The sequence below is a fragment of the Lemur catta genome, chromosome 12, assembly GCF_020740605.2.
Source record: "Lemur catta isolate mLemCat1 chromosome 12, mLemCat1.pri, whole genome shotgun sequence".
Classification (NCBI taxonomy): domain Eukaryota; kingdom Metazoa; phylum Chordata; class Mammalia; order Primates; family Lemuridae; genus Lemur; species Lemur catta.
The window spans coordinates 68,186,703-68,213,723 of NC_059139.1; the positions used below are offsets into that span (position 1 = coordinate 68,186,703).

The 27,021-nt window shown below is 32.0% G+C and overlaps 1 protein-coding gene across 2 annotated transcripts in view; it reads right to left on the minus strand.

Moving 5' to 3' along the window:
- ST8SIA4 (ST8 alpha-N-acetyl-neuraminide alpha-2,8-sialyltransferase 4) overlaps positions 1-27,021 on the minus strand; it is a 99,579-nt gene that overhangs the window by 31,447 nt on the left and 41,111 nt on the right. For both annotated transcript variants that reach the window (XM_045566577.1, XM_045566576.1), the window contains exon 4: positions 19,963-20,256. In XM_045566577.1, coding sequence (XP_045422533.1) covers positions 19,963-20,256 — 294 coding nt within the window. The remainder of the gene's footprint in view (positions 1-19,962; positions 20,257-27,021) is intronic.

Below are 27,021 nucleotides of genomic sequence, written 5' to 3' on the forward strand. Positions count from 1 at the left end.
CTGGATAGAGCTGGAGCCCATCCTTGAAGTGAAGTATCACAAGAATGGAAAAACAAGTACCACGTGTACTCGCCATTGGTACTAACTGATCAATACTAAGGTGCTCACATGGAAGTAATATTCAACAGGTGCCGGTCAGGTGGGAGGGGGCTGGTGGGGGTGGGTGCAGAGTGCACTGTATCGGGGAAGGGCACGCTTGTAGCTCTGGCTTGGGTGAGGCAAAGGCATTATATGTAACCAAGACTTTTGTACCCCCACAATATTCTGAAATTAAAATAAATAAATAAGAAAAAAAAATAAAAGATAAACGTTGGAAAATTAACTTCATGCAGTACTGATGTTGCTGATAGTTGAAATAAGATTCTTTACTAATACATATTCATTCATATCAAATTTCTCATCAGAAGCTATACTTGTCACTTACGTGAAAAGCTTAACTTGAAGTTTAAAATGGAATAAAAGTCATTATGAACTCTCGGTTGCCGATTAGTATTTAATATTTTAGAAATAACATAGTAAATGACAATAGAGATTTACCACAGCTGAATGTAAAGCCATTTCATCTGCCAAGTTTGGAATGTATGTATTCCCCCTTTGGGGGATGCATTAGACATGTTCATCCATTATTAACATTCACCAGAATGAAAGATAAATATCACTTGATTTCAGTCCAAACCGAGAGATATGGAAGTAGAAAGGAAGATAAACTCAGACATCTGGAGTAGAGGACTTTCTGACATCAAGGTCAGGCATAAGATGAGATCATTGGGTCTCCTATGTGCATTTCTAATATTTACCTCAAGATTATTAGAACAACTGTAAATAATTAATGTAAACAATCCTGCACAAAGGGGAATAGGGAGTGTATGGAGAGAGGGAAATACCTTGAGAGATAGATGAGATTTTATTAATTACACAAAGGAGAATTTACTGACTCTATTTTTCAGTGATGTATTAATTAGAGCTAAGCCTTGCTTAGCACTTACAATGTGCCACACACAGTTCTGAGCATTTTACATATAACTCAAATGATCGTCTCAGCAACCCTACTATGTAGGTACTCTTCATAACCCTACTTTACAAATGAGGAAATTGAAGTATGAAGAGAATAAGTAACTTGCCCAAAATCATGGAGGTAGTAACATGTGGAACTGGGACTTTAAAAGCAATCTGGTTCCACAGTCTGTGCCTGTAAAGATCACGTTGAGCTGGATCTCTGTAATACTATTAACTTGGCCATGTAATTTTTAGATGCATTACATTAATTTCAAATTTAAAAATTAAATTATTAAAAAATAAGATGTGACGGAGGATTCAATACTGCATTTTATAGGGTTTTTATTCAAGTATCATTCTGAGATTAGTCAATAGATGTATTGAACTGATAAAAATACACAGAGATGTAGAAACTCTTCTAAAATCAAATGTAGAAAAGAAGTTTAACGTGATTTCTCAGTTTCAGTATATGGTACTCCTTACTAAGTATAACCTGGAATTAAATAACTCACTTCTCTACAGCAAATGTTAAATCCCATGTTGATTTCTCCAATGTGTCAAATCAAAATTATCTCCTGGGAGGACAAATAATTTTTAGAAATAAAGCATAATTTAAACAACCAACTTGAACTATGCATAATTAGAAAAATATTTCTATAAAAGTCATTTATTTTATCATCTCCATATTCTATTTTTACTTAGATTTGGCAGAAAACACTGATGCTTAGAAGAAAATAAAATAAAATGTTCAGAGAAAATTGCTACTGTTCTGTGTTGACGTTAAAATGGAATACTTTGTAGACTTATTTTCCAATTTCATGGTAAAAATACTCCCATGTCACTTATTATCACTATTGACTTTACTCATAGGCGCTCTAAAGGAAGTTTAGGGAATGTTCTCATTAGTGCTAAAACATACACACACACACAAACACACACACATACAGAGACCACAATACCTGAGGGAAATAAGAGACTATTCTGATTGTTGGCTCTAATTTCCACTTGTAAAATCTGAGTCATCAATAAGTGTCAGAGGTGATTTCAAAGTCAGGGGTTAAATTGTTAACAAAGAAAAAAAGAGAAAGAGATAGGTAGATAGAGAACTAGAAGATGGAAAGATTGATTGATTCCTGCAGCTTTATTTCCATACCACACACTCTCTTTAAATTTGTGGGCAAAAACTATAACAAAATCATAAGCCAATTTATATCTTAGTCTCATGCAAACATTTCCACTTCAAATTCTGTCTTGAAGATAATTCTAGAATGCTGGCGCACAGACTATTTTACTTTTCTCTTATGTCCTTTTCTATTTTCATACCCTGCCCACTCCAAACTCAATAGTCCTAACCCTCTCCAAACCACTGGGCAAAAAGGTTATTTCCTTTTTGTTATGCATGAGGAACAGAGAGGATAGAGTTCAACAGCTGCTCCAAGTGATTCTCCCAACACATATACGTGCACGCACACACACGCTTTTCTATTTGGCCAGTCTTTTCACAGACAATAAGTCCTATGAGCAGCAGTAATCTTTTAGCAGTATTTTAATATTCATCAGGAACTCTTACCCTTATTTGCTTTCCTTAAATCAAATGTTACACTTTCTGTTATTCTATAGATTTTTTTCATCTAGACAGGACAGTTAATGGAAACAACACTTTCACTATCTATAACATTTAATAGTTCTGTAGCACTGGACAATTCTTTATGCTGCAAGATGGGTAAAATATTTTCGATGCAATGGTTGTAATGGAATTACATTCAACCATGAGAATATATTTAAAAGGTTTTAGATGAAACACCCACAGTTTTATTTTGCCAGTATATCTCCACAAAATCAATTATCTTGAAAAAGCCATTATCTTCAATTATAAGATTAAAACTGCTAGAAAATATAGTAAAGATGAACTATGTATGATCTCAAGCATTGTTACAAAATATTTGGTTCTAATTCTCTTTGATTGTGAGATTCATTTTATTATATAATTAGGGAGAAATAGTATTTTGATTCATAACCTAAAAGATCCATGAAAAGATAGCTAAGAAGTACAGTAAAACATCACAGGTGAAATAAAAATTCTTCCCTAAAGAGCTGAGCTGCTATATTACACAAAAATATCTTTTGTCCATTTAGAAATGAATCTTAATCTGCATTAACAATTAGTTTAATAAAACCCTGTATTAGCGCTCTGGAATTAGAAAAATAATTAGATGTGCAATATCTAAAATACATATACTACTGGAACATATATGTATATATATGCACACATATATACATACACACATGTAAACATACATACACAAATGTATATATGTATGTATATTTGTTATATTTTAATCATATATTATCAAGAAAATTTATTTGTTTTTGTACAAAACTTTTATCACTAATTATTTTTTCTTCCTATATATTTAGGTATGACTAAACAAAGTGACTTAATATAAATTTACTTTCTCAGATAAGCAGCAATCATATTTACTAACATTATTTTCAGGCTAAGTAGTTATGAAATCAAATTTTTCCAATTATATAAGTAAACAGATATGTGTGGAAAACAATATCATAAATACCAAGTTTCCAGAATAAAATGGAAAAATTTAAATCTTGTCAAAATGCTTTCAAGCATATATGATAGAGAAATTTAAATATATAAACTGCACCATGTCATATCTATTATTAATATTAGGAGTTTTTACATTTTAGGCAAAAGATTAAAATACAGGTAAATAATAGTAGGATTAGAGTAAATATCCATTTCTGAAAAACATCATGAATTTGAATGCTATTGCAAAGTGTTTAGCCAGGCCAAACTCAATAGCACGGTGGAGAATTTAAGTACTTTTTCTTTAGTCCGTAACATTTAGTGACTCCACTTTAGAGATTATTATATAAAATATCTATTAGGCATTTTTATATTTGATGAGTACAATAAACCAGAAGAGATGAATTATATAAAGCTATTGACTTTGCTTTTATAGATATCACTGTTGCCAGCACATTTGCATTAGCCAATCTACACTATAGTGACACATATAATTAAAAGATAATATTCTAATAAATGAGATAGACATTTCTGATAAAGTTGCCAATGTAATAGAAAGGATTTCTTTTAATAAGCTTATATGTTAATGACTTCAATTTTTCTTCGCCTAATATACACAAAAATCTATTCTGGTATACTAAAGCTGGGCCTTACTGATTCACAGAGCCACTGTTAAATTTTTTGGGATTTAGTAAGCTAGTTGACATCTTAATATTAGCTTGAAATTGGACCTGGTGGGAGTATTTACACTATGAAAATCAGCAAATGCTACAAATCCAGGTTTGTTTGTTTTTTCTGAGAGCTGGTTGTTAAACCTTTACTAGCACACACTGCCTGAAAAGAACTTCCACTGGTGAAATGCTGCCTAATTTTCTGCAACTATTTCATGTTCAGTGTCTTAAACTAGTGTGAGAAGGTGTATGTTCGAAACCAAGGGGCTGTATAGGTACTCTTAGTAAGTCACTTAGCCCACCCAAAATTGTCATAATGCTATTTTTTTAATGAGACCTTAATTGTAAAGTATTCACTACTTCCATAAGGGTCTGAAATCAATTACCATATGTGTTTATGCTTGATTCTACTTCCATGGGGCAGAATAATAAAACTAATGATTAAAGAGCTGAATAAAGCCAGAGACCAGGATGAATGAATCAGGCTGATTACCAGTACGGAAGAGACAAGGCGGTGTGTGAGATTGTGAAGGACTGGATAACAGTGCACCGACTATAGCAGACAACACAATTTAGCTCTGCCTCACCGTTATCATGAAGAAATAAAGATCTAGGATAGCCACTATGCTGATTTTTAAAAGAATCACTGGAGATTAAAGTTTCTGTTTTAAAGCTCATGATTCCTAAATGTTTCCAACTAATTTCATTTTTAAACATCTGTGTTGTTACATAGGTAAGTAGGCTAAATGAAATTATTAGTCATTAGTTTGCTACCTCCTGTTCTATGACCAGGAAGAGGAACAGAAATAACTGTAACATGTTTTTATAGGAGAAATGAAAGAAATAAGGGATTTTCAATCAAGACCAACATTATATTACTTATATTTCTAACAAATACATAAATGCCAAATAGACCCTAAATAATAATATTAAAAAATGTCTTGATCAGAAGTAATACCTAAATTACATTTATGTCATTCCAGTCCAAACATTAGTAACTGATTACATTTGGAGCACTAGAAGAAAAAAAAATAATTTGTTAAATAAAATATTAAAAGTCACAGTAGTATAAGTGTTTGCTTATTTACTTATAGGAATAGAATTAATTTAATCTGAATTTAAAGTGAAGACCTTTTTCTTTGAATTCTAGAGACTTAACTGTAAGTCATCAACAATGTAGATACTTAGAATTTGTTCTCTGCCAGTTTCTTCAGGTGTATTCTCATAAATATTTGCTTTAAATAGAATAATAAATATGTACAATAGAAAATAAATTTGCCACCAGGCAATTTCAGCAAATCATAAAATGGTTGCATTCTGTTTCTCACACTATGTCATCCATACTAAACTTCCTGCAAAATTATCTAAGGCATGTTTTCAATGCTTACTCTAAAAATAGGTTTTTTTCTTTCTCTAACCTTTCACCAACTTAGAATATATAAGAGTTGATATTTAGTATGAAATGAATTTCACTTTTCTCTGGCCAAATACATATTTTAAGTTTCCTTATTTTGTTTCAAATTTCACTTAAAATAAAATATTTCAAATGTAGATAGTTTAAGCTTTACAAATAATATGGCACATCATCAATCAATTTTCCAGAAAAGATTTTGATTTTGCTCTGCAGATGTCAGCTGAAAGCCTGAGTAGATAAATGAACTTAAATTTAATGAAATGCTTCAGAACCCAGCTATAGAATTTGTGCTATCTCTTTTAAAGTTAGAAAAAAAAAGAAAACATTGAAATTCTATTTTGGAACTATTTAAAAACTTGGGTCTGAAGTTTGGGCTATAAATCCTCAGCTAGAAAGGCAGTTTATTTAGTTATTTCCTCTTCTTGCCTGTGAAGAATAATCTTTTTATCTCTGGCCAGGAAACAGAAGCCAGAAACAGTTCAAGATCTGTGATAACTTATATAAATAGGATTTATTCACTTTCTGAATAGTATTTTGGCAAAGAGTACAAAGGTCTATGAATCAAATAGGTTTTATAACACTGAAAAATCACACATCAAAAAAAATGATAAAATCACACCAATATTGTCATACTAATATAAAGTTACACTGTTTTATAGTGAAATTGGTGCAAAGAGAGCTGCTCCTGGAATCAGCAACTCTGAATGTGCCACTGAGTGTGTGTAGTTTTGAACAAGAATCTGGGCCTCAGTAGTCTCCTGTATAAAATGAGGAATTTAACTAGATTCTGTCAAAAACTCACTAAAATATCTTCCATACGTACTTAACTATGCCTTATGTATTTACATAATAAATATATAATTTTAATATTTTAATACACCTGGAATCTTTTAAAAACTATTTCTGATACCAAACTATCATATCATATCATATCACATATCTTATTAGTCAGACACGGCAACATTGTCTAATGCCTGAATTGAGAATTTTCAATGCCTTTCAAATGTGTTTAGATATCTCCAAGTCCTTATGAATCTCCTTTCATCTTTTTCAACATTTTAGAATATTTTCTACCTATTTTGAGAAGGATTATATTACTGTTTCAAAGAAATGCAAAGCAGAAACAAATGGCAATTTTAGAATTTCCTTTAGGGTAAGATATAGGGGACTTTCAAAGACACTGCGCAACTAATTTTCAGCGTGTTGCTCTGATGGACTAAAGAATAAGCTATGAAATTGTTGCCTAATATCATCACCCATCAGCTTGGTTAGAAAATCCCCAATCAAACCCAGGTATTAAAATATTCAGAACACTGAGGCAGTTGCAAAATTCCCCCAAGCAGTTCATGTCATCATGAGTCACAATGCCTGTACAACGCAAAGTCATTTCTTAACACACAAGTTGCTGGAGAGGAAGGTGGATGCCATCATCATCCCCTGGCCAGCATAGGCAGTATCACATTTTAATAGCTTTCTGTCTGCCCTAGAGTCTTTTTCCTAGTCTGCCTATGTTCTCTCTTGTAACATTCCTGTCCCAGGTTACTAAAGGACATAAGAAAAACTAATTCCCAACGTTTTCTTATTACTTAGATTCTAGACAAGAAAACAAATAAGGATAGTTTGTCTAGTTTGTCTTGTTTTCAAATTGTTTCTGTCTGCTATATTCTCTAGTAAGTCCCCCTTTGCCTGGCCCTCACCTAATCTATTTGCAATCACAGTAGGCCTCCTCATTATCACACTCAGAGTCACAGTGGGAAATCCAAGAACTTATTCCCTATGCACACCAAATTAAATGAGAAAACTAGAATAAGGAGAATGCCAAACCTACCATATATCATGGTACAGAAAGAAGAGAGGTTCATAAACCTATTTTGAATGTATGTTGGTCGCCACCTTGAATTATTTCTGAACAGATTACTCATTTTAGTAGTTGTATACCTGTTTATTATTATTACCTTCCGTTCCTTTCTGGAATAAAATTTAGCATGTAGAATTAAGATTTGGAAGCTGAAGCTTTTTGTAAATTAGGACTTTGATTAATATAATTTTTGTTTCAAGCCATAGGTATTGGAGTCATTATGTTTAGTTCTCTCAGAAGAAGACTAGGATGCAGTATATAGTTATAATATAATTTGTGGATAGGCATTACTGTAAATATTTGGTCTGTACTCTTAGCTGATCTTTAACCCTGCTTGGAAACTCTTCTGTGATTCTCTAATCAGTGACAGCTCACACATCTCACTGGAGGTATTTCAAGCACATGCCAAACCCTTGGGTTAGAATTCCCAAACTACTTTGTCCCTTCCTTTATGTAAACTGCCAGCCTTTCCAGCTGGGAATTCTGTCCCTTGAAGAAGCCCATGCTTTTGTTATCTTGTTTGCAGCTTCAAGCCTAGCCCAGTTCCTGGCACAGGATAGCACTCTGTAAATGTTCCTTAGGAAATGAATGTTATATAGCAGAAACACATCTATTCATATTTTCCAAATGTTGTGGAATTATGTGATTTCAAATATTTTGCTGCTTCAATAAAGACTTTTTTAATGAAAAAAATCTGTATTTCATTTTTATCCAGTCTGATAGAAATGCTGCACTTTGTTGTGCATTACTAAAATATTTGTACGAACATATTCTGTGTTAATTATTTCCCGTAAAATAATTAGCTTACTGATTTTTGAAACTCACAGCAATTTTGTTGTAGGCATCTGTTCCATGGAAAAAAGAAAGACAGGAAATATTTGCCAGCTGAGCAAACTACAAAATGTTAGCAGCATTGATTCTTTCTAATAGAAGGCTAGTGACTTTTATTAATGGAGACCTGCTGATATTAATAGATTATTTGACTGGAGCACATATGGATTCCACCAAGTATCAAGGTCCTTTTTTTTTAAGTGCTGACTATTAAGAAGCAAAAACAAAGATGAGAATTTTGATATAGTGCCCACATCCCCCCCAACACTATTTCTAATTTTTATTATTTTAAAATAGTTACTGCTAAACATTTATAATGACTGTATAATTTTTTCAAACATTGCTGAGAAACATACACTTTGGTGTAAGATCAGCTTGTAATATTGTAAAGATTTTATGTGTGGCTATAAAATAGTTTCTGCAGGAAGCTTACTGAATTCTGTTAAGAGTTATGATCATCAGTGGAATAAACTGCGAAATCAGAACTTTAGCTGCAAGTGATAATTGTACTGTAAGTAAGATCCACTGATAAAAAAAAATTAGTTCCTATTAGACCATATTATCCCAAATATTAACCATGTAAGATAGAATCCCTACTATTTTAGATTATAAGAAATATTAAATTTTCACCTGATTGCTTTAACTATTTAATTACATTCGAGTTTGTAACTGGTCCAGTATCACTGGGTATCTGAAAGAGGGAAGCTCTAAACTTGAGCTAAGTTGCTTGGTGCTATAGACTAATTAATTTTGGCAAATTTTGCTGAAATTGTTATAAAGGCCAAGGAAACTCAATCCACATAAGTTCTTGAAGGGGAATCCATACAAGCTATATACCTAAGAAATCCTAATTACTTTATTACACTATCACTTTATAGTGTAAATTTTTACAGAAGGAGAAATGAATTCTTTCACTGAATTTACTATCTCTGGAATGACTTCAAAGGGCAATACATCTTTTGGGAGTTGTTTTAAATTAGTAATTAGAGAATGGGACAAACAATATAAACCATACTTTCATTATGAAAGTAATTTAGTGTTGAGAATGAAAATTTACTGCTCTCTGAAACAAAACCAGTTAATTCTTGGTAAGAAATTACTGACAAGTTAGAAACTGCCAGCCCAATCTCTCTGCAACATACTGCATTTGACCATCAACATGATCAATGGATGATGGTTTGGAGGAGAAAAGTAGAAGCAGGGTAGAATTGGTGTTTGTTATTGAGTTCTTAAGACACTAGCATTGGAGTGGTATTCTCACCAGGAAAACTTAATCAGATAATATAGTTAAACAATATCATTGCTGAAGTAATAAAATCTTGTGTTGAAAACTCATGCAAAATCTAGAAAGCAACAGGCATTTACTCAATACAGAACAATGTGAATTATTGCCTACCATTTTTTGTCACTGAGTTCAACTATAATGCCTAACCACGATCCACTTGGATAAAAATGCAGTGTCTGAGTTACCATGAGCAACAGAAGTCAGCAGTACTGCTGTTCCCACATATTTTTCACTTCTTGCTCCTCGAATCTCAAAAGTGTATTCATAGGGCCTTCATAAATTCCTTCTTTTAATCCCAACAATATATTGGTCCTTAAGAAAGAATTAACCATTGGTTATTTATACCTTACTGAGTACGTGAATATTATCTCTCTCAGATATTTGAAGTTTAGGTGGTTATTTCTCATGGAGCCTAAAAGCCTTTCAATTTATATTGAAGCAAAGTCTTTTGAAGGATGAGAAATTCTTCATGGCACATACAAAAATTCTACCATATAGGCGGATCTCTAATTTACTGATGAATAGTAAAAATGGCATATGGGAAGACCAGAGTTTCTAAGGTATGATGGCAAGTATCCTTCCTTAAGAACTGAGAAAATACTTTAGGATTTTAATTTCACTTAAGGTACATTGAGTAACAGCTCTATCATAAGACCAATGAACACTGATCTGAAAAAAAGGTACAAGAATTTGCATCTTATGTAATGTGATTTGATCAGTTTCGAAAAAACTATTGAACAATATTTTCTGCATATATCAACAACAATATATTATAATTTACAGTCTTCAGAAAACCATACTGAATCCCAAATGTCCTATCTTGAAGGGAGAGTATATTGACCTATTAATACCTAAACAAGGAACACCATTTAGCATATTAGTGGGGAACAGAGGATAACCCTGGCTATTTGGGATGCATGTTGATGAGGGAAGGCCATCAGAGGTATCAGACTCAGACTACTGCAACGTGATTTCATTTCCTGTCACCGAATATTGGTCTTGACTAGGACTCTATCATTGTGATTTTTCTCCTATCTCTCTGAATATTCATCTTGATTTATTTTATTCATGGAATGGGAAAATGTAACCAACTTATTTTTGAGAAGTCAGTCACAGTTTGTGGCTCAAATTAAAGATTATCACAAATAGAGTTTTCAGTCATTCCCTGGCCAATACATTTTCCAGTTCTTGGCTTTATGTAATCACAGAACTAAAGGCAATTGTTAAGAGGACTTTAGAAATGTTCATAACCACAGTCTTTAAACTTATTCTACTATAATATACTTACTTACACATCAGAGTCTTTAAATGATTTAGAGGTAAGGTTTTAGAGGAGAGAGAAAAAGGAGAAGCAGAGATGGCTCTTTCCTTGATCTCTTGCTAATAGGAATCACAATGTGCTGGCACATTGGTCTTTGAAATTGGCAATAGAATCCATCAATCATTTGTTTCCTACATGGCAACTCTAGTAGTCAAGCCCCAATTCATTTGCCTTATTCTCTTATTTATTACTGGTATACTGAGCTGGCATTACAAATTTCTATTGTCATAATTTCGAAGTTGTGGCCTGAGGCTGTGACCACATTATCAACCACATTAGGAGCTAGAGTTAGCTGATTGACTAAGATCAATCACATGGAAGCACCTAATCTAGACTATTACCCTAAGCTAAACTACATCTAAATCATTTCAAGGAGACAAGAAACAATAAATTTTCAAATATTTATGGGATACTTGGTTCAATAACCTTTCTCTGCAAACTCAGATGGTATCTAGTTATGCTCAGTGTCCAAAAATTTATTATATTTGCATTTTACTTTAAATTCCAATTATCTTAATGTATATAAAATCTCTGAATGTCATAATTGTCCAGTCATCTTGACTTAAATTAGAATAGCCTTATGCAAATTAATTCAATGTATATTTTGCATAGGATCAGTGTTCCTCTTTTTTTCCTGAAAGGTTGGAGAAACAAGGGGATTTCTGAGGTTGTTGGTGTACTTTATATCACTCACTCATTAGAAGAATGGGTCTTAAAAAAAAACAGCAACAAAACAACCAAAAGTATGTAATAAATGTAACCTATGACATAAATTCATGAGTTTTCCCTGTGGCTCTCAAATATAGCAACACAATCATTTATTCTGATTATTAAATTTCAGTCTTAGAATTTAAAAATGATGAAAATCAGTTTCTTTCCTCAAAGTCTATCCAGTAACCATTGTTTTCTAAGAAGCACCATGATAAATTATTATATTAATCTCTTTATACAGATTCTGAAAGACAAAATTTAAGACAAAACTAAATTACTAAATTGTAGGTGTCCAGGATGAATTTACAGAAGGTCAGTCTGGATGCTCCCAAGTGACATACCTCATTATCGTGATCCATCTACTTTTTTTCAGGACTTGCCCTTAGATTTTTCTCCTCACAACACCATAGGCAGGTGAAATTAATAAGTGTTAATTTCACGATTTAGTAGTTATTGTCCACAAGTTAATACATAATGTAATTAATTACTAAACTGTGGAAAGACAAACTATCCTGGCTCTGTCCTCATTATTTGGGATCCAAATCTTCCTTCCTGTCATGGTTTCCCTCCTCTTCATCATAATGTGGTATGGAAGAACCATTTCTAGTGCTACCCAGATTGATAAGGACATTTATGCCTCTATTCTGCTTGCTTCCCTGCATCTTTGATTGCTGTAGAGAACTAACTCTGAACCAAACTTGAAAGTCTTACCAGAGTACAAATTTGCCCTTTTTCATGACTCTATTCTCCACACCTTTGAACATGTGCCCAGTATCCACCATAACATATACAGGGAGTTCATGCTTCTTATTAGATATAGAGAAAGATGAATAGATCAGTCTTTGCTCCCATGAAATACACAATGTAAACCTAGAGAAAAGAATATGAACAATAGTCCTCTCTTTTGCTTATTGTTCTAATAGAGGCATATATCCTTGGTAAAGAAAATACCAGAAAAGAGAACCCAGGTCAATCTCGGAGAAATGGACAAGAGTGAGGAATTGTGTGCCAAATTGACACTTACTTTAAACTGAGACTTAAAGAAGATGTAAAAATGATCTATGTGAAGAAGAGGGAAAAATGCACACCAGGAAGGAAAACCAAGGTATGCCAATGTCACAGAGGTGCCATGGAGGAGGCTTCAACATCCTTCCAAAGAAATTCTAGATACTTTGCAAAGCCTTTAAATTTCAATGAGAGATAATCAAGAATGGGAAATCAAATTGAACAGAGAAAGCATAGAAGATTTTCTACAGGTTCCAGGTTGAGCCACAAATTTGTGAATGTCTTCTCAGATATAAATCCCTTACACTCTCACATTGCACAATGCAATATGAACTGTGGGAGCTGCTAGGAAATAATATTGTGACTGAAGGGTAACCAAATTATCAGGAAACACTGCAGTGGCAGAACTATGTATATCAGAGTCCATCAATAAGGGAAGAAATATCCTATCATGGAAATCTCCTCTGGTTTAAAATACCTACTATGCAGTGTCTAGCTACCCAAAAACATTAAACTAGGGCACATGACTTATAAAGATATATTACAGCTGTGTTGCTCATAGGTCAAAATAGAAACCATATGGAGATGTTTTTAGCATAAGACTAAATTTAAAACAAGTAAGCCATTTTCAAAAAACACTTGGAGTGAATATTTTCATTTTCAAAGTTGTTCTTTAAAATTGCTTTTCCTTATGTGAATTTGAGTTCATTCAATACTCCAAAACAATCCATTCGAATGACTGATACACTCAATTTCCTGAGCTCTACTGATGATGTATTTCACCCTATACTTTTACTAGGGACTCTGCTGGAATCCTGGCCTGATTAAATTCTTCTGCAAGCCCATGACATTCATATAAAGTTAGCCTGCAGAGAATTTACCTTAATTTTATATAGATTTTTATCTTTATACACATATAAAATAGATTCTTACATGTAAAAGATGAAGGCCATAAAAATGATATTTTTGTGTTAGTCTTAAAACTGAAAAACAGTTGATACTTGGACAGTGAATGAAAATATAATGTTTATTTGTTTTAAACCATTAAAAATCATACATTCTAACAAAGCAACTAATATGTGCTTTTTTTTTTAAGTGGAAAAATTTGCCTGACGAGTTAAATATTGTGCAACAGAGTAAAAGCTACATAAATGAGAGGTTAGAGATGTCACTTGATTTGATTTCTTTAAGACTTATATTTCCCTCCTACTTTTAACTAGGAATTATGGTCTAGATCATTCACTGTGAAGTAAGTAGACAGGCAGTTTAAAGAAGTATGCCAAAAGAAAACATCAATGATCCAGCAAAAACTTGAAAATTTTGGATGAGTATATGAAGTGATATCTTCTTGTTCAACATAATTTTATTTGATGGCAAAAATAAAGAAATAAGGATGCTGCTTATAAGATATGTAGATCAATTGGAATATTATATTCTGAATGAGAAAAATAATTCAAAAGTTATTCAGTCACTTAAAGTAATGGTGTAAAACAATACTAATCCTCCCAATATGAGATGAAATTACTGGGAATAAATTCAAGATAGTATATCAAATACTGACAATATAAATATAAAATGGGGGAATTTTGCTATATATTAAGCATGGCAAAACTAATTTCTGAAAATCCCATGTGACTGTATGTTGAATATGAGACAGTAATCTATCATCATTATAAGAAAAGCCAATATATTATTGGCATTATTTTTGACATAAAAAATGTCAAAGAAAGCAACTTTCATAGAATAATAAACATCTATACTGTATTAGACTACATATTATATAGTTATGTAATGTAATTTGGTATATTAATATATTATATACTTTATAATATAATATAAATAGTATATTTAATATATTAGTACATATTTAATATAGAACAGTATCTATAATATATAAATAGTATAAAATATGTAGATATATATGTGCTGTATATATAAAGTATATATAGAGTTTACAAATATACAGATTTTATATATAGAAAGAGAATATATGGAGTTTTATATATGTATATATGTTCTCTGTGTGTTTATATATACAGTATATATATAGAGAGAGAATATATCGAGTGTATATAGTATATATGTATGTATAGTATTCTTTTTTCATATTTGCAACAAAGGAATATTTCTACAGGAATAGGATTTCCACAATTTACATATTTAAAAAGCTATACATTTTTAAAAAGTTTAATAATTGTAGAAATTCAAAGGGAGTAATGCAGTAACAAGCATCTATCCTTTTTATATAATATTTACCTTTGTGTGTGTGTGTGTGTGTGTGTGTGTGTAAATGTGTGTATATATCTTTTACTGGCAAGAAAACATTTAGATGAGGGTGGGTTAACCTAATTATGGTCTTGAAACATACAAAGAATATTTAAATTCCAAGTGAAAATGACTTTAAAGAAGGAATACGTTAGTAACCTATCTCTATTACCATGATTATTAAAAGTTAAGTCAGCCTCTTTAGGTTTAGAGAGAAGACATTCCTGAGTATGTTTAAGATAGTTAAGTACAAAAGTTTTTTGTGGCAGTTTGAATATTTCCATGTGCAAGGATAACAAAAGTAAAGAACCAGTGAAACTAGGAATCTGTATAATTATATTAATACCTGCCAATACCCACATTTTAATGGTCATAAATCTGAGATTCAGTATTTAAATAGTCTTGTTCACAGTCAGAATAGGAGAGGTTTGTTTTGACCTTCCTTGGAAATCAAATTTCTAAATAATTCTTAAACATTTGCCATGTTCTTTTAAAAAATTATAGTAGAATACACATAAAATTTAAACGTCCATTTTGACCAAAAACCAAAATTCTCTAAGCCAATTGTTTTACAAACCCTTTTTAAAAACAAGAACATTTTCTCAGAACCTCCAAAATATATTTGTGAACTCTAATTTAAGAAACACTGTGGTAGGTCATGAGACGTTTGCCAAATATTTCAAGTATTATTGTTTATTAAAATTTCCCTTCTTTGTGAAAAAGAAAGAAAATGCTCTAAATGTATGCATATATATATAGATGCATATGTATATATAAGCATAGACAAAAGAATAGAAGAATAAGAGCAAACATTAAGTATTAAATACAGGATATTATAATGAAAATCAGAATATATTTCTGCATAATTATTGGTTTAGAATTTTATACTAAGTATATATCAATTTCATATTTTAAAATGTACTACTAGTATATAAAATAAACTTAATAAAATGAGAATTGTATATTTACTTTATCTTGCCCACCTCTCCTTTTTATTATTTAAAATATTTTTCATAATAAAATAAAAATCATATGAAACAAAAACAAATGAGAAATAATATAACTGTCCATCAAACAATGTTACCTAAATAAATTATAAAAAAGTATACAATGTAATATATTTTCTCATTAAAAAGGAATAAGCTGTATTTATGTGTTGATGAGAAAACAAAAAGATATTTTAATCTATAAAAATAAAGTGCAGAAGAGTGCATATGATTCTAATTGTAGAGCTACTCACATAATTATGTATTTATCTTTATGCACATAAATCAGTTTTAAAATATGCTTATATATCTATAGCTCTATCTCCTGGAAAATATGATGAAGAAATTATCTATGATAGTTTGGTAGTGAAACTGAGGATACACTGTCTGCAATGTTTGATTTTCTTTTATCAGATTAAAAATAAAAAAATAAAGTATAATCATCCTAACAAAGAAAAAAACAGCACTTGGCTATTATGAATCAAATTAAAATCATTGTAAAATTGGATTTTTTGGCCACCTGGAAATATTTTATAAAATATATTTTGAAGTATGTCTTGGATAATAATTTAAAATATCCTATAAAACATGTCATTAGGTTACACATTTTTTTCAGGGAGATTTTAAGCAGTACATTGATAATTTTACTATGAATGTATAAAGATCAAACTTTTATATATTGTAGTCATGTTGTTAAGTTAATCTGGAAGTTTCAAAAACCCCCTCTTTGGTCTTAAAATATTATGAAAATTGTTCCATTCTTCACAAGATATTTACAAAACGATATTTTAAAAAATCTAGACCATGTGAGGTTTCAGAAGAAATATCAATAAAAAGGTTGCAATTCTACACCAGTTTAATGCATTCATGCATTCTCTTAAACTTGTAATTATATTTCTCCCCGTTAGATTACCCTTTCACTATTTTGCAAGAGTGATAAATATTATGGATCTACCTGTACATTTTTTCCTTCTCGGTCAATTAATGTGGTTTTTGAAGAATGACAATGCAATAATATATAGTGCAAGAGTGTCCTCAAGTTTTGTGATTGATGGCTTCATTTTTAAAGCTTAAAAAAAATCCTAAAATTAAATGGGTGTTAAAAGTTAGTAAGGCATCATAATTTTCAGAGAGAAAAAAATTTAAATAATAAAGCCTGACCATATGAAAACTACCTAAATGATTCTCATTGTGTTCAAGAATATTGCTTTCCAAATTACTTAAACTTTCTATTTGTGATTGTAGTACTTGGAAGGGCCTTTGCCTTTTAACACTGTGATTATGCCCACCCTAAAATGTGTGTCCTGGGTGTTCTAACCTTTTATGAGAGCCAGCAGTTTCCAGTAATCAACAGAGGATATGAAACTCTTTAAACTGTTTTGCTGAACTATATTAACTATCAGTTTCAGAGAGAGAAGTCAAAGGAGATGTAAAACAGATACTTATTTTTGGGGAGTTTGCCCTTGCTTTTACAGTACAGAAATCATCTTTGTTTCATCAGTGTTCACACTTCCTTATTTTCTTTTAGAGTTCTAGTAGCTTTATAGAGTATACACACTATATTCAAATGCTAAGTCACATGCATTACTGCATTAATTTCAATAACTCCATAAATGAAATGGCCTTTCACCCACATCATGTGTACAAATTTCCATCCCATTTAAAAGGTGACAGATTAGAGCTACTTTTTATATCCTTGGCCACAATTTAGAACTCAATTCCTTGACACATTAAGGGGGAATATGTAGAAGTATGAGAAGGAAGGCGATGAGATAAGTTCTTTCTAGAGAATTCAAAATCAGTCTGGTCAAAAATACCTAAAGCACAGTCATCGAAAGAAAACACCATTCCTTTCACCACTGGTCAGAAGTTTGGCCTTTTTTCCCTTCAAAATAAAATGCTTAGGAACTAGTGAAGTATTTTTTATATTTATAATGGTTATAAAATGTGAATGGGACAAAACATGAAAGAAGAGTCTTACTAAGTTACTAAAAGGACCTGTCATTTTATGTTTAAAATATCTGTAAAAGTCAATGCAAATTCATTGTTGTTAATTGTATGTAATTCTACTTGGATTCTCACTTATTGAAAATATGCTATTTCAACCAGGCCTCTTATTTCATGTTTTGCTTCTGGTATTGAATTAAGAAATATAAACCCAAACCTCGGAAACAAAAGTACTAATTCAGAATAATTTTAAATTTCCTCATTAATTTTCCAGTCAGAGAGTACTGACTTCAGAGTATTTGTTTTTAAATCTTAATCAGCTATCACTGGAGAGAGTGGTGTGTACATGCGTGTGTGTATTCAAGATCAGAAAGTGATCCCTTTAAGTTTTTCTCAGAATCTTCAACACTAAAAGGTTGAGTTCTCAACACAATTCACTGTAAAGTTAACTCTTAAGATGTATCTTTTCGTAAGAGTCAAATTGTAATTAATGGGAATATTTTTAACTTAAAAATATAAGTTACTTCTTATTCCTCAAATTCACGTGTTTTATCTTATTTTGTTGAAACTTCCTGTCAAACACCAAGAGAATTAGTGTTGAATAGCCATGATCTAATTATAAGAATGCAATTTAATTGTGTGCAGAATAATACAATACAAGAAACTATCTCAAGGTTTAAACAGGAAATGATAAATTTAGCAGGAAATTATCTCAATAACAAAACAAAACAAAACAAAACAAAATAAAAACACTTTAGCCAAGTCCTATCACAGTATAAGAAATAAACTATTTTTAACTCTGGGCTTGGAAACTTTTTTCTTTTAGGACTTCTATCTGTTGTATTTAATCTGTCCCCTAAACTTGCCCTTCCTTTCCATGTCCACTGGTCTGTCCTACATCGTTATCTTCTGATGAGTAAATTAATCAAAGCCTAATTGTTTTTTGTGCCTCTAACACATTCCTTGTCCTTATTAGAAAAGTATCTGCAGTTAGATTTATGCTCAAATTCAGACATCAAACTGTAATTTATACAGGAAAAAACCGATTCGCTTCTCAACCGGATCTCATTACTTCTCCAATTTTGTATTCTAATATACCACAACGGACTCCCTTATTCCCTACTTTTACTCATACTTTTAATGGTTTCTTTGTCCCAGTTTCCTTTAATGATGCAATAGCATTTCCTTCTGTTTGGCTTTCTTATTCTCTCTCTCTTTGGTTTTTTCCTCCCTGACAATTGCTATTCTGTTTTAAAGTCCAGTTCAAATGTTAAATCCATTTTTCAAGCTTCTTCATGAATCTGAGGGACAAATTATACACTCCTGACAACATGCTCCACTATTATGCCAAGAGTGAACTTCATATCCCACTGTTTTCACCATGACGCCTACGCATTTTTAAAGATGGTGATCAGCTCTTCATTTTTGTATCTGCAGTGTCTGACACTCAGTACACATTCAATAGATATGCATAATTGCTTATCTGCAAATTATCTATTTTATACTCCTGTGTATATGCACAAGTGAATCTGGCCTTTTGGTGATTTTCGACTTTTAAGCAAGAGTTTATTTCTTATATATTTTTTTCTGAGCTTGCTTTCCTCGATAAAAGGGAAACATTGACTTAATTCATAAAAACAACATCTGTGACTTTGGGGGGAAGTATTAAGACATTTTTATCTCAGCCAGTCTTCTCTTTCACTAGCAGGCCTCTTGGCTACAGATGGGACTTAATTGCTCCTTAAATATATCTAGCATTTATGCTTATACAATATTGCCCACTAGCCACTTAGCACTTCTATTGTAGTTCTCTTACCCAAAACTCATCAATTTTACTATGAATTCTTGTAACTCTGTAGCACAAAAAATATAAAAATCACTAGTGTGTTCATGATTAGACATATGTAAGTGCCAAGTTTAACAATTTGCTTTTTCGAGAAAGAGAAGAGTCAAAACAATATGGTCCATAATCTAAATTGAAGTTTGTCAATATAGTAACAATTATAAAATAACAAAAACATATATCCACTTGGGGATTTTACCGAGGCTCCTTCCTGTGTAGGAAAAATGTTTAGTTATATGTGTTCCATTGTGCCAAGGACAGACTGGCCCTTTCCAGTCACTTACCCTCTGACAGCATGAATAAGTCTCAATGATGGATAGGCAGTTCGCACTTTCAGTTTATTCTTAAGGATTAATGCATTAACCCATTCCACGTTCTTCTCTCCTCCTTTGACCATGAAAGCAGGAATCCAAAGGACACTGTCATTCAGCATAGAGAGTCTGTGCACAAATTTTTCTCTGTCACTCTCATTTCGAAAGCCTCCAAATGCTCTTTGTACAACTGATGGATTCATGGTAATAAAATCTGATTTAGTTCCCACATCTGCAGCAAACTCTACCACAGGAGCTAGATTACACCTGAAGAGGAAAAAACAATAATGGATAAGCGAAAAATAAATATGAAACATTCACTCATAAATGGTGTGCATGAAAAAAATGGGGAATGAGCATTTTTTAAAACCAGGTTAAAAAAAAGAAAACAAAAGATAATCTTCCAGTTAATATTATATTTTTACTGAGTCACCACACATGCAGGAATATTGCTTTCAATAATGATGTGCACCCCTACTATAGAGGTCAAATTGTAATTTAGATTAATTCAACCTGTTGTCTAAGAATAGTCTTTGTAGTTGTCTTCATAAAACCACACAATGTGAACTTATAATAAGTAAACCGATGATGGTAAATTCACAAGGGCTCTATTGTGCAGTAGACAATTTAAATCACATGCTATTCTATAAGTAAGTAAAACACACTGGACTTGATAGTCTAATCTGTACCAGTTGTCAAGCTTAAGTCATTTCAACAACTTTATAAACATAAGTAAATAAAGTTGACTTTTCTATACTCTGAGGTTAGGTAAAAAGTAAAATTCCTTATTTTACTTTCTCACAAAAATATTTAAAATTGTCTTCTATAGGCCTAAATGGGGAAGAAAAATAAGAAAAAAAATAAGAAAAGTAAGAAAAATAGAGATATTATATTTAATATGACTTTTTGAGATTTTAAGTAATGCAGAAAAGCCATTACTATAAGATCAAATATCACCCTTTCTGTTTCTTTTGAGGACATCCACAAAATGCTTGCTTTCCTGTTATGTCGTATGCATTCCAGAGAATGCATATGTAGGGAAGGGACAGAATATGATGTTTTGTTCTTTCCAATAGAGCCAAATGACCTTAAAAAGAACCTGGGCCTGATTTTATTCATGTAACCTGATTCCATTCTTGTATTAAAATAAAGCTTTAGAAAGCACTTTGAATTTGTCTTTAAGCATTCTGTAATGCTTCTTAGATTCTGTTACATAAATTTTTGCATACTTGATTTAAAAAAATAGTTTATCCCATGTTCATGGATTGGTAGAATCAACATCATTAAAATATCTGTATCAAAAAAAATGATTTACAGATTTAATATCCCCATCAAAATACCAATGCCATATTTCAGAGAGCAAGAAAAATAATTCTAAGCTTCATCTAGGATCAAAAAAGAGCTCTAATAGCCAAAGCAATCTTAAGCAAAAAGAACAAATCTGGAGGTATCACATTATCTGACTTCAATTACACTATAAAGCTATACTAACCAAAACAGCATGGTGCTGGTATAAAAGTAGAGACATAAACCAATTGAAAAGAATAGAGAACCCAGAAATAAAACCATTTATGTACAACTAACTAAAACTTCTACAAAGCAGACAACAACATACATTGAGGAAAGGAAGTCCTATTCAGTAAGTGGTGCTGGGGAAACTGGATAGCCATATGCAGCAAAATGAAACAAGACCCCTATCTCTCTCCATGTACAAAAATTAATTCAAGATAGATAAAAGACTTAAATATAAATATAAACATTTTAGAATAAAACATAGGAAAAGTTCTTCTGGACATTGGTCTAGGCAAAGAATTTATGAATAGAACTCCAAAAGCAAATATAGCAACAACAAAAATAAACAACCAACCAACCAACCAACCAACCAACCAACCAACGGGAACTAATTCAATTAAAAAGCTTCTGGACAGCAAAAGAAATAATTAACAGAGTAATTACACAACCTACAGAAAAAGAGGAAATATTCACAAACTATACATATGATAAAGGTCTAATATCCAAAATCTACAAAGAACTCAAACAAATCACCAAGGAAAAAATAAATAAAAACAAAAACCCCATTGAAAAGCAGGCAATGTATATGAACAGATTTTTTTTTTTCCAGAAGAAGATAGACAAATAGCCAAAAAACATATGAAAAAATGCTCAACATCACTAACTATCATGGAAAAGCAAATTAAAACCATGGTGAGATACCAAGTTACCCTTGTTAGAATGACCATTGTTAAAAACACAAAAATCAATGGATGCTGGAAGCAGGGAAAAGGGAATGCTTATATACTGTTGCTGGGACTGCAAATGAGTACAACCTCTATGGAAAACAGTACGGAGATTCCTCAAAGAAATAAATGTAGACCCACCATTTGATGCAGCAATCCCACTGCTGGGTATCTACCCAAAGGCAATGTAGTAAAAAAACAAACAAACAAACAAACAAAAACCAACCACTTGCACTTCAGTGTTTATCACAGCACAATTCACAATTTCAAAGATGTAGAATCAACCTAAGTGCCCATCAAGTCATGAGTGGATAAAGAGAATGTTGTGTATATATTTATATACCATGGATTACTACTCAGCTATAAAAAGGAATGAAATAATGTCTTTTGCAGCAACTTGAATGGAACTGGAAAACATTATCCTAGGTGATGTATATCAGGAATAGAAAAATAAACACCATGTGTACTTGCTAATAATTGGGAGCTAAACTATGGGCACACATGGGCACAAAAGTTGTAAAGGACATTGGAAGCCAAGAACAGGGAAAGGAGGATGGAGTACAACGAACACTACTCCATGGACAACCACTCTACAGCTCTGACCTAAGCATTATACAAGGTATCCATGTAACAAAGACATTTGTATCCCCTTTATATTTTGAAATATAAAAAAAAATTAAAAATTAACAAGATAAAAAAGAAACCTACTTTTCACTTGTTAAAAAAGAGTAGGTTTTAATCAGTCGATAAATGATAATTTAGATTTTTAACAAGTAAGAGTTTACTGTATTGGAAAAAACTTATTTAAATCTATTCCATCTATACCTTTATGAATACAGACACACACAACACATACATACACACTAAAAATAGTCTCTGATTTTCTTTCCTTTTATCAGCCTTTCAAGGGAAGGGAAAATAAACAGATTTCCTGTTTCTGCATTTTTGCAGGTTTAGCTGCATTATGAAAGTTTCTCAGTTTTCGCTTCCTTGTGCATTTTGTCACAATAATTAAATTCTCAAACAAGTTAAATTTTAATTAAAAAGTAAAATGTGTGTTCTGCTATTAAAAGTGCTGGCTTATATATCCTCCCTTATCTCTCTTAATTAACATATATTATTACTTACTAGATCTCTGACAACATTTAGGTACAACAACAATCTTTCATTTCAAATTCTTTGTTATCTAGGGTAAGCTACTAAGAGAAAAAATTATTAACACATAATATTATTAGAAGTTATGGATTAAAGATCATTATATTTTCAATATATATTTAATTATATCTACATATTATATTAAAGAGTACTTATTTGTTTATACACATGATTTATACCACTAATTAAGATATCACTCCTTCCCCGCAAGGTAAGAGTATTAGAAACAGAACTGCCTGGAAAAAGATTTGCTACACCGGAACATGTCAAGGTGCACATCTTATTGTTAAACTCATGCAAGATTAAGGACCCGACAATTTTTAAAGTCCTAAAATGTGCTCCACACAAATATTAAAAATAATCTAAAATTCTAATCTAGCTGATTATAACATGAATTTGAATATTGTGGGGAAAAGTGTATTCTGAACATCATTATTACTGACACTTCTTCAGGTAAAATCGAAAGAACATTCGTCAGCATTACTGTTAACATGTTCCTGTGAGGGGAGGTGGCTTCAGACATATCTTTCTGCTATTGTAATTCCTCAGCAATTTCTTTTAGAGGATTCTCATTGTAAAAAAGCAATATCTACACTTCATTTTCTCTGTAATAGTAAAAGTAACCAGAACCAACCTAGTTAAAGAAAGTAAAAACTATATTCTGCTGAATTATCTTTTCAGGAAAAACATTAGTTACTTGCTCTATATTTTTAGTTAGTTTTTCTTATCACATATTTACAAGTCCCACCCCAACCCCCAGGTTTGCCAGCACCCACTCTCAATTGCCTGGTCATCCATCTCTTAAGAGATAGTAAGATGTTCACTAATTAAATTTGAGTGTTGAGAGACGAATACTTTCCCCTTTGAAAGCAAAAAGAAGCTAATAGAATGAGAACATTTCTGACGTATAAGGTTGACCTAGGAGACATATCAACATTTGATGCAATTAAATAATGCCAAATGAGTATGGTGCTAAATAAAAGTGGTTGAAGATCAAAGAGTAGAGCCTTGAGGACCTGAGGACAACCCAACCAGGCTTTGTGAGGGATGGTAATTGAGGTATGGAAAATAACAAGACAGGACACATCATAAAATAAAATGCATTTGGCTCTAGGAATCCAGCTCCTTCATTTTCCTGAGAGAATATATACTTTTTTTCCCTGGAAATAAAGAGTAATGCCATGTCCACATGTGTTCAGTAAATTAACTACTCTATGGTTGAGTCAGATATTTAGTTATATAATTAGCTGAATGTCACAGATTCAAGGAAAAGCATTAAGCAAGCCAAAATAACCAACCAGCTGTGTTACACTCCAGCCATTCACTAGACTTGTTATGGACTTCCGAGCATTACTAGCAGCAATATTGCTGATAGAGCAAGATTATGAATGTATTTGAAATCACTAAATTTGCATCTTTCTTTTTAAAAATTTCCTTACAGATTATAATTTTCAAGAGTAGCCAGAATGTGTCTCAAGCATTTATGAGTAATGCACAATATTCATGTTATTCTTAATTTCATGAAATGGAAGAGTGGCTAATTTTTAAAGGATGGATTTTTGTGAGTCAAAACTTCTGAGTGCATATGAAAATTTAATAGACTCAAGATCTTGTGTGTGTAGCCAAACTAAACTTCTTTCTGTATTGTCTATTTTTGACATATTGAAAACATGAAACAAATACACAGAATTAACTGTATTAGCCAAGCACTTTATTTACTCTAAACTGCCCAGTTCTTGATTTATTTGTGCTTATTCTTCATTATTGATTAAACATTTTCAGGAATGCAACTAGCTCCACTTGTACTCTAGAGCACTGAATATTCTTCTGTGATCTCACACTACACGTGATGACCTGTCAACATTTCTTATATGCAGAATTGGGGGTACTTTCATTTATTTCAAAGCTATATAAAATACCTAGCATTCATAAGGAAAGAATATTTACTTCATGTATTAACAACTCAAAATTACAGAATTCCCTAGCAAGGAATATCTCTTAGATTTGCCAATATTCTCTGCATTTCCCTTAACTTATAGATAAACAATCTAAATAACTTGGGGGGGGTCCCTCATTCTTTTACTCAGAGGCATTTATTGAGAGTTCATTTTGCAAACACTGCACTAGCGGCTCAGCACTCTTTCTAGCTATTTTACTCTTTGCACTATTGTAGTGGCATAATTTGTCCAAGATATAATCTTGATAGTATCTGTATGATAATACTCATTCATTTAGCAATCTATTAATTCATTCCTTGGTGTGTTTTATATATGTGTGCTAGGCACAGAAATAGTTATATAACATACTGAGCTAAAGCATAGTGTACTGTGATAACTGGAGGTTGTTACTTACAGCCCTTCACATATAACAGATTGAGAAGAAAACAATCCTGGGTAGATTATAGACTAATTTATTTTTCTGCCTCCTTTGGTTTATATTAAGACAAGTTCCAAGCACATAATTATCATCTTTTCTTCTCTGGCCACTCCCACTGTATCCTGTACTAACACTGATATCCCTCGGCCAAAATAATCATTACCAATGGAAACACACGTGTCAATCCACTGTGAAATAGATCGGCTTCTTCTCTTTTCTGCCCCTAGAAGAAACTTGTGGATCCTGTCTGCGTCCATCCTTCTTTTCAGCTTGAGGAGCCAAAAGAACAAAGAATCTCTGTTACCCGTCTTTTCTTAGGCTTTGTGGTTACCCTCTAAAAATTGCTAGGGAAAGATAGAACATGCAACCTGTCAGTCTCCCTTACTTCCCTGAGGTGAAGGTAGTAGGCTCCAAATAGATGTGAAACCAAACATTTTTCCTTTGAGGTAAGAAGTAGTTTTGTCTCTACTTTTAGATGAGGAACAAAAGTCAAAGTGGTTAAGAAACATGTCCAAGGGCATAGAGTTTATAAAAGGAAAATATAATCTAGTTTAGAATGACTCCGGGATAGGAATTTTAACTGACATTATTTATACATATGATTTCCTTCAGAATTACAGGAAATGTATATAGGTTCATTCTTCACACCCATCTTTCTGTAAAAGACAGAATGTTTTATTATTTAGCCCAAGGTTTTAGTCTCTGACTCCCAGGACTTAAGCATATAAGACAAGGCCACTCAGCCATGACATGCCTCAGATCCTAAGCAGGTATGAAACCAAGGGTTTTAAGTATCTAAGACATACCATCTATACCTCAAAACTCTTGGGGAAAAGGATTTTCAAAATCTTAGTAAAAATATTAAATAACTAATTGATAAGACTTTTTGAAATACAAAGCACAGAATTAGAAGTTGATTTATATGTTATACTATTATGAAGTAAATAATTTATAAGAAATCAGGACGAAATTTCATGTAAGATTTGCATATTCGACATGGTGGATGGACACAAAAACACACACCTGTGCACACATACCCCATATTATGCTTTCTTCTAAAATAACAATTAATAAAATCCTCAGCTTGATAGAAATGCAAACAACACACACATCATGAAAATAATGATATGACTAAACAAACAGAAGAGGAAATTTTTTCACAAACCAAGATTTGTTTACATTACTGGAAAGGGTGGGAAGAACAGTGTCACATAATTTCTAGGGAAATCCACAATACAAAAAAAAAAAAAATCAAACTCATTCT